At 42.6% G+C, this 12,852-nt stretch overlaps 1 protein-coding gene across 1 annotated transcript in view; it reads right to left on the bottom strand.

Annotated features, from left to right (window-relative positions):
- The window catches only part of SKIC3 (SKI3 subunit of superkiller complex), a 117,572-nt gene that overhangs the window by 61,663 nt on the left and 43,057 nt on the right, over positions 1-12,852 (bottom strand). Inside the window, exons 16-23 of the mRNA XM_068122557.2 lie at positions 12,010-12,134; positions 10,029-10,285; positions 9,709-9,811; positions 8,130-8,318; positions 7,671-7,842; positions 5,412-5,490; positions 4,992-5,053; positions 2,911-2,967 (exon numbers count right to left, since the gene is read on the bottom strand). Of these exons, the coding sequence (XP_067978658.2) occupies positions 2,911-2,967; positions 4,992-5,053; positions 5,412-5,490; positions 7,671-7,842; positions 8,130-8,318; positions 9,709-9,811; positions 10,029-10,285; positions 12,010-12,134 (1,044 nt within the window). The remainder of the gene's footprint in view (positions 1-2,910; positions 2,968-4,991; positions 5,054-5,411; positions 5,491-7,670; positions 7,843-8,129; positions 8,319-9,708; positions 9,812-10,028; positions 10,286-12,009; positions 12,135-12,852) is intronic.

Raw genomic sequence — 12,852 nt, 5'->3', positions numbered from 1 at the left:
TGAGGTCCATACCGTTAATGAAGAGGAAGGGGGAGCATCAGATACAGAACAGGCGGGAGGAGGGGTAGGGTAAGATGTGGAAGAGGTGGAAGAGATAGGGAGAGCTGTTGAAGGTGTGTCAGAGATTTCAGAATAGCTCGGAGAAAGGGAAGGATGGGGCGGACAAAAGGTTTGATGGTGATTGGGTGAGCCACAATGAGGTGTTATTTGAGGAGGGGGAAGAGCGAGGCAGAAGGTTGGGGGAGATGGAGGTGAGAGTTTGAAGGGGGAAGAAGCGGGGAGGACGCTTTGAGGAGGGGGAGTGAGAGGGGGGAAATTGAGAAGCAATGAGGGTGGGGAGATTTGAAGGGGAGGGGTGAGGGGGGAGTTTGGGAGGGAAGGGACAAGGGGAGGGATTTGAAAGGGATGGGATATGGGGGAGATTTGGAGGGGAGGGGTGAGGCAGGAGTCTAGGAGGGGAGGGGCGAGGGGGCGTCTTGGCGGGGAGGGGTGAGGGTGAGGATTTGGTGATTTTAAAATCCTTATTCTCCAAAATTAAACAAAAAACCCTCAATTCACTGACATTGAATCATTCTGAAATAGGAAACCTATTGATTCGCCTTTCTGACCCTGAATGGAGGCAGATCTAAAAAATAAAGATTAAAAACTCTCTGGTGTCTAACCTTTCACGTCTACCTTTACAGTGAGCTTGCGCTCATGCAGTAGATTATACATATCATGGTTGTCCTTTGTTGCTGAAGACAGTCATTCATATGTAACATGCGAACAATGGAAAAATGTGAATTTATTTCGTGTTGGAGCTGCTGTTCAGACAACAAGCACACTCTAAGATAGCAAGTCGTGTAACCTGGTATCAAGTAGAGTTCACGAAGACCAGACCTCTTGCTACCCTACCTGCAATTTCAGCCAGATTTTGTAATTGGTTCAGGGTGCTGGCAAAAACTCGCCTACTCCACACAAAAGACCTTCAACGCCCACTTACGTCCTACGACTTGTAACGCCCATCTGGTGGATGGCACGCGCATTGATGCATGGCCCTTCATGCGAAACACCAGAATGACAGTTTACAGCTGGGTCAAAATAAAAAAGCTGGTGAGACAGCTCAAAGGTGAGTGTGCATACCTCTAAGCTATGCACACTCACCTATATTAGAGTCCCTGTATAAAGAGAGTTGCGCCATGCGCTGACCCGAGATTTCTGGTCACGTGATTTCGTGGCGCCATTTTGTGTCTAACTTCACCGTGCGTGAACGTCAGCTTGGTACGGGAATGTTGTTTATTGCCAAACAAAATGACTGGTTGTTCTGCTTTTGGTTGTTCAAACCAATCTGGGAAATATAAGATGTATAGATTTCCAAGTGATAAAGTCAGAAGACAAATTTGGGAAGCGAAAGTCAGACGAAAGAGCTGGAAAGCGATCGACTCCTCGAGACTCTGCCAGGTAGGCCCACGCCGCTTGATGATCGATGTTCAAAAGCAATTCTATCTGCTCGGTTTTTTTTTGGTTGCCTGTCCGTTGAAAACCCTTTTAAAGGGAAGTGATTTGTGTTTGTTTATAATCTTCAAGGAGCTGACCAAAAATGCATTTCCGTGGGAAGAACCCAGCTCAATTCTTTTCGGGTAGTCCTAGCGGACCGCATATTGTCATTGATTGATTAAATGTCCCGGTACAGTGACATTGCCTGGTCTGCGGTTGGGTAGTCTGCGGGCAATGTCACTGTACTTTTTCAGAGGGAATTAATTTGATTTTATAGGGGTGGGAAACCCATGGTCCGTTTTGTTTTCAGTTGTCTGTCCGTCCATTCAAAACTTATTCCGAGGCAAGTTATTTTTTTGGTTTAAAATCTTTAGCCTAATCGGCAATCATAAAAGCAATTTTAGGGGGGGACCTGCTCAATTTTTTTGTGGGTTGTGCAGCCATCCATACGTCCAAAATTTGACGAGTTATTGTTTGCTTTGTACAGTGCTCATGCGTCTTGTGGCATATTAAGTGTTAATTAAGTCGCCAGCTATGAAACATATTTATCGATCAGGCAATATCCATCAGAGTTCTGGGCAAGGGTGTAGTAATAAATGAACGTTTCAATCTTACTAGATGCCGATGACGTTTTCCTTATGTCAGAGACAGAAGCTGACTTGCAGCTTGTTAAATCATTACAATGGAAATTGAATATAAATGTCGATAAAACTAAAGTTGTACACTATAGAAATATGGCAATACCATGTACAGAATTTGTTTTAAGTGTGTTAGACTATATGTCGGCTGGAAGTCCTACACCGGAATTGCTCTCGGCACCCTTTAAAAAATATTGGATATGCCCACACTCCTTTCTAAAAGTTATTAAAATTCAGAGAACGACAGCATTGGTTTGTCTTACTTATAATGTTAGCTCTTATATGCAGTGTTGGCTTGTAATATGCATTGCCATACCACTTTTAATATCACCACACAGCTCTTTTTCACGGCAATAGCTGAGTTTTTGACAAAACAAATATCACCTGTATGTAATAATAAGACTAAATATGTGTAGTAAATTTTTTTATAGCAGGTTTAGAATATATCACCCCATATCGCAAATGTACATGTATATCTAATCCGACACACTTAGACACAAAATGGCGTCCAAATTTGAGTTGACACAACTCTCTATATACAGGGACTCTAACCTATATCATGTACAGTCCAGCCAGCACGTAGCTTGTTCATATACACTCGTACTCGATTACGTCGGACAAGGACATTAGGAGACATCAACGGAGGTGTTTTACATGAATTACATGAACAATTGAACATTAGTTGAGAATGAACAAATCAACAATATATAGGATTTGAACTTCGTACTGCAGCACAACAACATGCACAGCACAACACTAGCCCACATGCTGTCATTCTGTTACAAAACTGACTCACCTCAATATTCCGTTTCTTCAGGTACAAAGCACCAAGGTTTGTCCAAGCAACTACATTCTGTGGAAAAAAGGGAACATTGCAAATTACTTTACAAAACTCATGTTGCTAGGAGCTCACAGTACACTTAGTTCAAGACCTTCAACCAGAGATATCAATATCATGAGCTACGTGCTCAGACGGAAACACCAAACAGGCCAGTCTTCTTCTTCAGAATAAGCTATTCCATTCATGAATGTGTCCACTGCTTTGCATGATTTTTCTTATTTTTGTATACAGAGTCGAGGCTCGTGTAAGAGCAAACATATTAAACACGACAACATGCACGGAAACAAAACATACAATAAAGGGAGCGGGAGACAAGAGGGGGAGAGAGAGGAAAGCACACAAGCACAACAGTAGTGAACAGGGACATCGGGAGATCTGTGGAAGGGAGAGGGCTGGGGAGGAGGTGGGGTGGGGTACACAGTATAAAACAAATGAACACTACTAGGAATTTCAGGAATGAAATCGGAGATTGAAAGAGGTGGATTTGGGGTGTTTTAACGGGGGTAGAAAAGATCAAGGTTTTGGGATGGGGGAAGATAAGAGATGGTGGTGAACAGCTGTTTTAAAGACCTGGAGGGAGGAGTGGGATTGAAGAGAGTGAGGGAGTTTGTTCCAGAGGCGGGAGAAAAGAGGAATGAAGGTGTGAAGGTGAGCAGAAAGTCTTGATTTTGGCAGTTTAACCATAAGAGGGTTGCAGGCAGATCTTGTGCGACCTGTAGGAATATTTGGGGGACAGAGCCCAGACAGAGCTGGGGAAACTAGGCCGGAGAGGAGTTGGTAGAAGACAGAAAGACCACCAACATGCCTGTGATGAGCGAGTGCAAGGCCCTCACGAACAGCTTCATCGCGGGAGATTCCAATGATTCTGAAAGCTTTGGTTTCTACAGCGTGAAGACGAGCTAGGTGTGAGGCAGGATCCCCAGCCCAGAGGGGAGAGCAGTGTTCCATTGAGCTGCGAATTAAAGCCTTGTATGTGGTGAGGAGCTTAGAATGGGCCAAGGAAGGACTTTGCATGCCCAGTTCCATTCCCTTATGTACAGCATACAGCTTGAGCTTGTTAAATTGTATCTCTCAATGGTGAAGAATCACTTTAAAAAACATTTTAAAATTCCAGTAGCTGGATCCGGATCTTCACCAAAATCGAATCAATTCGTCCTTATCACACACCCAATGTGTTCATCAAATTTCATCCGAATCCGTCCACGTTTATCTCACAGACAAACATATCCTGCTTTGAGATATCCTGCTCACAGACAAACAAACAGACAGACAGGGGTGAAAACATAACCTCTGTCCACCTTCGGTGGCAGAAGTAATTAATTTCTTATGTCATTGGATATCTGGGATAAGGGTCATCTATATATTATGTATTCAATAAATTGGGTGGGAATAAATTATTTGATAAAGGAAATGCGAGACAAAGGATAGAAAGAGGAGGGGATGGTAGGGTAGTTGGAGAACCGAGTAAGGAGAGAAGGTAAAGAATATTGGGATGATAGAAGAGTAAAAAGAGGGAAGGGACATATTCAGGAAAATGGAGGAAGACGGTTTCAAAGTAATCAATGGAATGAATAGTCAAAGTTGAAAAATAAGTTCAAATTGATATACGTACTTACAGTATCATTGAAGATTATCACAATGAAAGAAAATGCCAGTCTTAAGAAAAAAGTAAGAAATGCTGGAATAAAATATTTTGTGAAACAGCCAATTGGCTATCCAGAAGATGTAATGCATTAAATATATAGCAGATGTATGCAGGCTGTTGCTGCTGGTTGCATCATGGCTGGGAGTGCGGCTGTGCCACTGATGCAGGGCCCCCTGTTACCAGTCAGCTAGAAACTCATTTTGCCGACTTCGGAAGGATGACAAGCCGAGTCAACCCACGTGGGGTTATTTCAACAGCACAATAGGGTCTCAAACTCAAAAACTTAAGATCTTAAGGCAGCCACCTTAACCATGAAACGAACACCAGGCTAACAAGATATAATGATTCAGTGTTTGTTCATAGAAACTGTAACCGCAGGAACACAGCTTACATTCTGCTCTGCTTGGATGGACTTGATGAAGGAATGCTGTGCCAGAGCATAATTCCCAACATCTGTAACGGTCAGAAAATAAAATGAGAAAATAATGTAAATTCTCCACTGGGGCCATTTACAAATGACGTATGCAAAAGTGTTGGAATTTTTGCCCCATTGCAACAACTGGTTTCATAATTCTTCTGCATTCCGATCCCCACCACTCATTCATAATGTAAAGCACTCTTCCCTTCCCTTATCACTTACTGAACATGTAAATATTCCATTATACATTGATAATTGTGATGGTGCAAAAGACAACTTGAAAATGCATCTGAAAATAGTCCAAACTTTTCTCCTCCATAAGTAAACAGGCCAGGGTTTTGGGAAAGTCAGTTAAATGGACCAGAGGTGTGCTACCGCAGGTGGACCACTTACCTGGGCAGGCCGCAACAATTCCAAGGGCATTCCAATGTTTATGATTATCGTTCGATATCATGACGGCTTTCTTTAGGCTCTGTAAGTACAAGCATGGATACATGCAAAAGCAGATTCTTACAGATTGTACAAGATAAATACTCTTTGACCGAAAGAACCCTCAGTCTGCCAAACTACGTCTACCTCTCAACCTTCATAACCAATCATATGGGTTTCTCAGATGAAAAATTGCTCCATGACCTACCTTCCACCTTCTAAATTATTAATGTCATAAGGATATGGGGTAGGGAAAATCTCAAATAAATTGTAAGAAAATACAAAGGGGTGGAATTAGGAAGAAAGGGGGTGATCAGACATCAAAGTACATATTGCAACAATATTGATATGAACAACAACAAACAACAGGCATTTTAAGGCCATTTTCCCTGCTAGAGCGGGGGTTAGCCTTGCGGTCCCCATGACAATCTTCTCCATTTTGCCCTATTTTCTGCATCTCCCCTTGTTAACCCCCTTGCCCGCATTTCTTCTTCCACCACCTTTAGCCAAGTCTTTCTCGATCTTCCCCATCTTCTACTTCCTTCTACATTCATTTCCATCACTCTTCTCAACCAGTCACTTTCATCCTTCCTCAACACATGACCAAACCATCTCAACCTGTTTCTCTTCACAGCATCAATCACAGGCTCTATTCCCATCATCTTTCGCAATTCATCATTTGTCTTCCTCTCTCTCAACGATACTCTGCACATCCACCGAACCATTCGCATTTCCACCCTTTCCAGCCTTCCTTGCTGCTCTACATTCATTACCCATGTCTCGCTCCCATAAATCATAACACTTCTCCACACATGCAGCATACACCTTTCCCTTCAGCTTCAGCGACACTCTCCTCCTCGTCAGCACGCCACTCAGTTACAGAAACTTCCTCCAAGCACATCTCACTCTCGCAACCGTTGCCGAGTCTGATCCACCTTCTCCATTCGACATCTCTCCCAGGAAGCAAAATGTTTTCACATCTTCCAGCTTCATGTCGTCTCTAAGATACAACTATGCACACCTTACACTGGAATGTAGCTGCCACATTGGGCAATGACCCTCTCAAACCACTACATTTTTGATGAACCCACTCAGCGCACATTGTACATTGAATGGAGTTCACTCCAACACCCTTCCTGCACACAGCACAGGGCCACTTCCCAGTTCTTTCCACCTCACCACATGCTTTACCACTTGCCATCACCTTCGCCTTTCCGATATTCACCTTCAGACCTTTTGCCTCCATACATTCCTTCCACTTCTTCATCTTCTTCTTCAGTCCATCTATACTCTCCGCAATCAACACCAGATCATCTGCATACAACTCCCACGGTAAACCTTCCTTTACGTTCTGAGCCAGCACCTCCATCACAGCTACAAATAGTAGTGGACTTCGTACCAACCCCTGATGCACTCCCACATTCACCTCAAATTCTCCACTGTTCCCGTCCTTCGTCCTTACAGCTGTGTGCGCTCTCTCGTACATTGCCATCACTACTCTGATTAACCATTCCTGCACTCCTAACTTCCTCAATGCCCATGTTACTACTTTGCGTGGAACCCTATCGAATGCTTTATCCAGATCAACAAACCCCAGAAACAACTTCTTCCTCTTCTCCATGTACTTCTCCTGCAACTGCCTTGCAATAAAAAGCATGTCTGTCGTTCCTCTTCCTGGCATAAATCCAAACTGCATTTCGTCGATCTTCACTTTCTTCCTTATCCTCCTCTCCAACACCCTTTCCAATACTTTCATTCCATGCTCCAATAACTTTATCGCTCGGTACGAGCCACACTCCAGAGGGTCACCTTTCCCCTTGTATAGAGGGACGAGGGTACTCAGTTCCCAATCCACTGGAATGCGGCCTTCTTTCACCACCAGATTACAAATTCTGTCAACTTCCTGCTGCCTTCAACATATCTCCCACAACTCTTATGTGTCCATTTATGTTTTTTGTGTTTTATGTGCTAATGTGTGTTTAATGTGCTAGCTCTTACACGAGCCTCGATCTTGTATCCCAAAAAAAACAATATGTATGTATGTATGTATGTATGTATATATATATATATATATATATATATGTATTAAAATATAAAAAGATATATAAAAGATTATTTTTTTACAGTTCTTAGAAGATCTTTAATGATGGTATTTTATGAATGCTCAAATCATGATCCAATTTTACAATTTTGCCACAAAAATTTTATGAATGAATTACATACCTGTAGTGCTCTGTCAAGTAGTTCTGAGATGTTGTTGCTGCTTGATGAGCCCGAATTTGTGTCAACCTGTTGAGAGCGCCGATGATGCTCAGCCTGTCGGTAATAGTTGAGACCCAGGTCGTGCCAGAGGCTGGAGCTATCAGGAAGAATCCGAAGAGCTTTTCCATAGCACCTGCAGTTAACACAAGTGTTACCGGAGAAAAATCATTTGGAAACATTTTAACTTTACCGTTTACTACCACCCCGATCCCATGTCACTTGGTAGTGCTAAATATTATCTTTCCCCTTTCCCCTTCTCATTTCCCCTTTTACCTCCAAGTTTAGTGAAACTAAATTAAGAACAACTTAAATACATAAATATTGGATTAAGCAAGAAACAAAGTCAATACTGTTATGCTCATTAGAAAAATGTTGATATTGATTCGTGACAGGAGATCCCAATCTTAAAGACCCTTTTACCTTGCTCCAAGAGCCAGCACCTCTTGCTTCTCCAAAATCTTTGTGTTGCTATTTTTCCCATCGCTCTGGGCCAGGAGGATTGTGGGTACAGCCAGTGTGCCAGTTCTTCCATGCACAACATGGATGGTGGAGCATACATCACCAGCGAGCTTCCACAGGCAACACAAGTCAGGTCGAATAGAGATGGCACTGGGATTGGATGATACAGGGTGTTCTTAAAATAAAAAAGCAGAGACTTCTTTCACATGACATTGACAGAAACAATCTTTGAAGTTGCAGAATAAAAGTTCTTCAAATTCACTTGCACTTCTTATATCTGATTGTAAACGAAGGATATTGCTTTCAGCTTTTGGAGTGCTCGTGGCAAGAAGTAAATATATAAACTAATAACAGGCTATCAGGTTAGTCCAGAGGTATGCCCGGTCATCCCGGTGTTTCACAAACGGTCATCCCGGTGTTTCACAGGCAGGGTGATTCATAAATGGGTGTGCTGCCCTTGGATGGACGTCGAACTGGGTCTCCCGTCTGCCGGCATTCGTCGGTGGACCTTAAAGATCCCACGGTGTTCGTCGCGAAGAGTGCGCGAGCTATTGCGAGCACCTTGGCCAAATTCAAAAAAAATCCTGCCCTAACTACTGCCGGGAATGCAATGGCAAACTACCCAGTATAACTGCTTCAGCAACACTGATGCTCTGCAACAGAGCATGATCACACACCAGAATCAGAAACTGATAACACAGGTGCACAAGGCAATCTGGGTAATTCCAACATGGTGGTGAACAGTGTCAGGTGCTGGGAGAGCATTATGCAGAAATTTTTCTTGTGAAAGAAAATGTCAAACCACGTGAAATTTACACATCAACTGTACAGTTTGGTGATACGGATCTTTCATGCACGAGAGTAGAGTGCTGCAAAAGGTTAAATTTTTTGGAAATGAATCGGTAATGGATGATGAACATGCCGAAGTGCAGCAAAATGTTGGGACTTCCACAAATAGTATCCATGCTGAACAATTGTTTTTGGGCAATGACTACATCGCCGAGTGGTAATGCAGCAGAACTGTGCGGCAGAAACAGAATTGTGGAAACTATCATTCACTCACACCTGGAATCCATAATGTACAAGAGGAGTTTTAAAAGAACTCTCCTTTGATTAAAAAGCAGTTGGGATAGGAAGAGCTTAATTGCCCCTCCTCTCTTCCCCTACTCCACCCACCAATACCTCACTATTGCCCAGAGCTGTCTCGCATCAAGTCAGTGACATACCAACGAGACAAATACATGCATATATGAGAGGAATACTTTGAAAATATGCAATTTCACTTCAGTTGGCTTTCAAATTTTCTAGATTACAGAACAAAAAGGGCAGGTGAACCTTGAACCATCATCGCAATTATAGTTGTCGCATAAAGGTACAAATAAACAAAGAATGATACTATCACCAGTTTACAGGTGGAAGGAAAGGCTAAGCCAAGCTGTCCATCCTCACTAGCCACGTGACGTGAGTGTGATGGCCATGCTGATCCTTGCATTGCATACAAAGATGTCTGATGAGGCTCAAGTCCAAAGTCAATCCTAACCTGCCAAGAGCTAAAAGAGCCTTTTCTGCATGATCCCTTGCCCGCAAGTCCAGAAATGTCTTCAGGGATGCTTTCAGCAAAGCAAGATTGCATTCAGCAAGGCCTGCAGCCAGCACATTCATAATATAAGTTGGACAGATGATCATCTTCAACAAACAAGCAAAAGCAGGAATGCAATACTTGTGAGCTAAGAGTTTCAATTCCTGAAAATAATGACAGCCAATACTTAGTTTGTATATACCTTTGACAAACTTCAAATACCCTCCACTATTACACATCACAAAGATGCCAGGAGATAGGAACCACACATGCATCTGCACCTTTGAATGCAGGAACGTAGAGTGGGTGCTCTTTTGTCAATCCAAGGTAGCCTTCCTCTGCCTCCCTGAGCTGGCCAAGGGCTTGCCTGATGTAGGCAGCCTGCAGACGGCCATAGAGCGAGCCAGGTGGCTGAAGCTGGGATGCACGGGTAAATGCCTTACTGGCTGCCGTGTAGCTTCCACGGCTAAGATATGCCTCGCCAAGGCATTCCCATGCAATTGCATCTTGGGGGTCAGCACGCAGGGCTGCCTGCAAGCTGAGAATGATTGGATCAGATTGGGCACGAAAACAGCACAAAGGCCAATTTATCAATTACATTTGGAAATACGAATTTTTTTTGTCCTTCTTGCCCTAACCCCTTACTCATGGCCTTTCTTTCTAAACCGGGTCCACGTCTACATAATAAAAAACAGCTCCCTCATATAAGTAATTTTACTATAATTCACCAAATGTCTGTCCGTCTGTCTGTCTGTCCGTCTGTTCCCAGGTACCGCAAAAACGGCTGAATCGATCGCAACGAAATTTTGGGTGGGTAATCCAGTGACCCCCTGGAGTAAAATAGGCTATATTGTTTTCCCAATTTTCCAATTTTTCCAATTTTTTCAATTTTCCAATTTTCCAGTTTTTCCAAACACGATGGAATTATATTTACCGATATGAACAGTGATGTGGCTTTTATTGAAATTCTACAAATACTGTTTAGATTTTGATGATTTGCGTGTGATATGATTTAACGGATGTTTATATAAATCGTTTGAAATTAAAAAGCCTTCAATTTCTGATATTTTGCCTTTTCATTTGGGCCTCCCAATTGAAGGCCCGCCCTAGGGCCGTTGCTAGTTTATCAAATTTATCAAGTTAGAAAAAAAATGAGAAACCTGGCTTTTAAGGCTTGCAATATAATTATCCTTCCTCTCACGGGACGTCCCTGATTCCTTAGTGTCGCTCTCCAGCTATTGTCTCCTCCAATTGCACAGGCCTGAATCCCGCCCCGGCGGTGGAGTTGCACTTACATACAGTATCTGAGACAACATGGACCAACTTTTAACCACTTCAGATATCAGATATTTGAAATGGCATGAACTGCCCTTAAATAGACCGCTCATCCAATTTCAAATGGAACTGACCATTTGAAATGGGATGAACAGTCTATTAAGGAACAACACAAACATCATAAATATCAACATGAAAACGTCACTTTTTATAACATCTGATAATCTATAAATATCGGGACTAAAGTAAAATTCTATCCAAATACAGTATATCAAAAATGAACAATTTTTTGCTCATCTGGGACTTTTAAATAAACAATAAAATATCACAATTTAAGGTTAAAGTGTAGCAGGTGAACTCTGAACCCCCACAGCCCGTCGACTGCAAAGTAATTTCTGAGGAGCCATGAAGTGGGTAAATTGTGCGATTAAGTAATCTTGATACCTTGGCTGCGCACACTGAAAAATCACCACAAACTATCGAGTTTGGTCTCAAAACTTTCAAGCTTTTCAAAAACTTTTCAAAATCAATAAGGTGTTTAAAGTACAATTTCATCCCAAGATATTTCATGTTGACATCTTTTTTTCTCTCACCCATGACATCCCAAGGAACCCAAATGTACCAACTACGTTGAGTATTGGGAGGGGAGGGGGGAGGGTGGGAGAGATGCACTCTGGCCCTGTCCAGCCCACTGACGATAAGATAACTCTCATTCCTCCCCGAACCCTTTATCTGTCCAGGTCTCCCTCTATTTTGTCCTTCACCCCTGCTGTTGATGTTTCCCCCTCGACCTAACATTGCTTTTGTTCTTTTGCATCCTGATCCATTCAGTGTATGAGATTTGACCTCGTATACAATTTGTTTTAATCCCCAAAACACAAATATTGAATCAGTTATCTTTTCTTGGAAATGAATTGAAGAAAAAAATGCACCAAAAGGGTTATTTATGACATATTACAAAACAGATTGCATGCAAGAGATCAATACCACATCACAGCCTTGGTGTGAGAGCTTTGCCTCAGGTGGTATAGCCCCAGACGCAGCCACGCCCACTTTGCCGTGCCCGCTGCTACCTGACTGGTCACAGATGTCAGGATTTGCAGTGCAGTATCCTAGGATTAATGATACAGAAAGCAAAAGTAACCAATTGAAAAACACACTTGAGTTAGAAACGAATGTATTTATTTCAAAGCATTGGTAAATAATATAAGACCTCCAATTGTCATCCTACTATATTAAATAAGGCAAGGGTGAGTGTGTGTGTGTGTGTGTGTGTGTGTGTGCGTGTGTGTGTGTGCGTGTGTGTGTGTGCGCACGCGCGCACACACACAGGCTTCTGAAAAATCATCGGAAAAAACACGGCTGGCCCAATCTCCACCAAATTTTGCATACATGTTGGTAGTACCCAGGGAGAACTCCCCACCCCATTCCCCCTCCCCCACCCCCCTTGTGAGGCAGGTGGAGGCGACCTGCCAATGCTCCCGAACAGAGCAGGTGTTTCTAGTTACAGTGACTTCCATAAATATTGGAACGGTGAAGTCAAATTTGTTGTTATTGCTATATACTCAACAAATTTGGATTTGAGATCAAAAGATGAATATGAAGTCGGATTACAGAAGGTCAGCTTTTATGTTTTGGTATTTCCATCTATTTATATGTTTTACCATTGTAGAACAATAGCACTTTTTATATTCAGTCACCCAATTTTAGGTAAGCATGAGTAGTGACACAGTTCCAGAAGCAGCCATGCAAGCCCAAGCCATGACACTACCTCCACCATGCTTCACAGATGAGGTAGTTTGCTTTGGATCATATGCAGTTCCTTCCTTT

This window comes from Myxine glutinosa, chromosome 7 (genome assembly GCF_964187855.1).
Source record: "Myxine glutinosa chromosome 7, kmMyxGlut1.1, whole genome shotgun sequence".
NCBI classification, from domain to species: Eukaryota; Metazoa; Chordata; class Myxini; order Myxiniformes; family Myxinidae; genus Myxine; species Myxine glutinosa.
The sequence above is the reverse complement of the archived record's forward strand: the minus strand, read 5'-3'. Positions and strand labels throughout refer to the sequence as shown.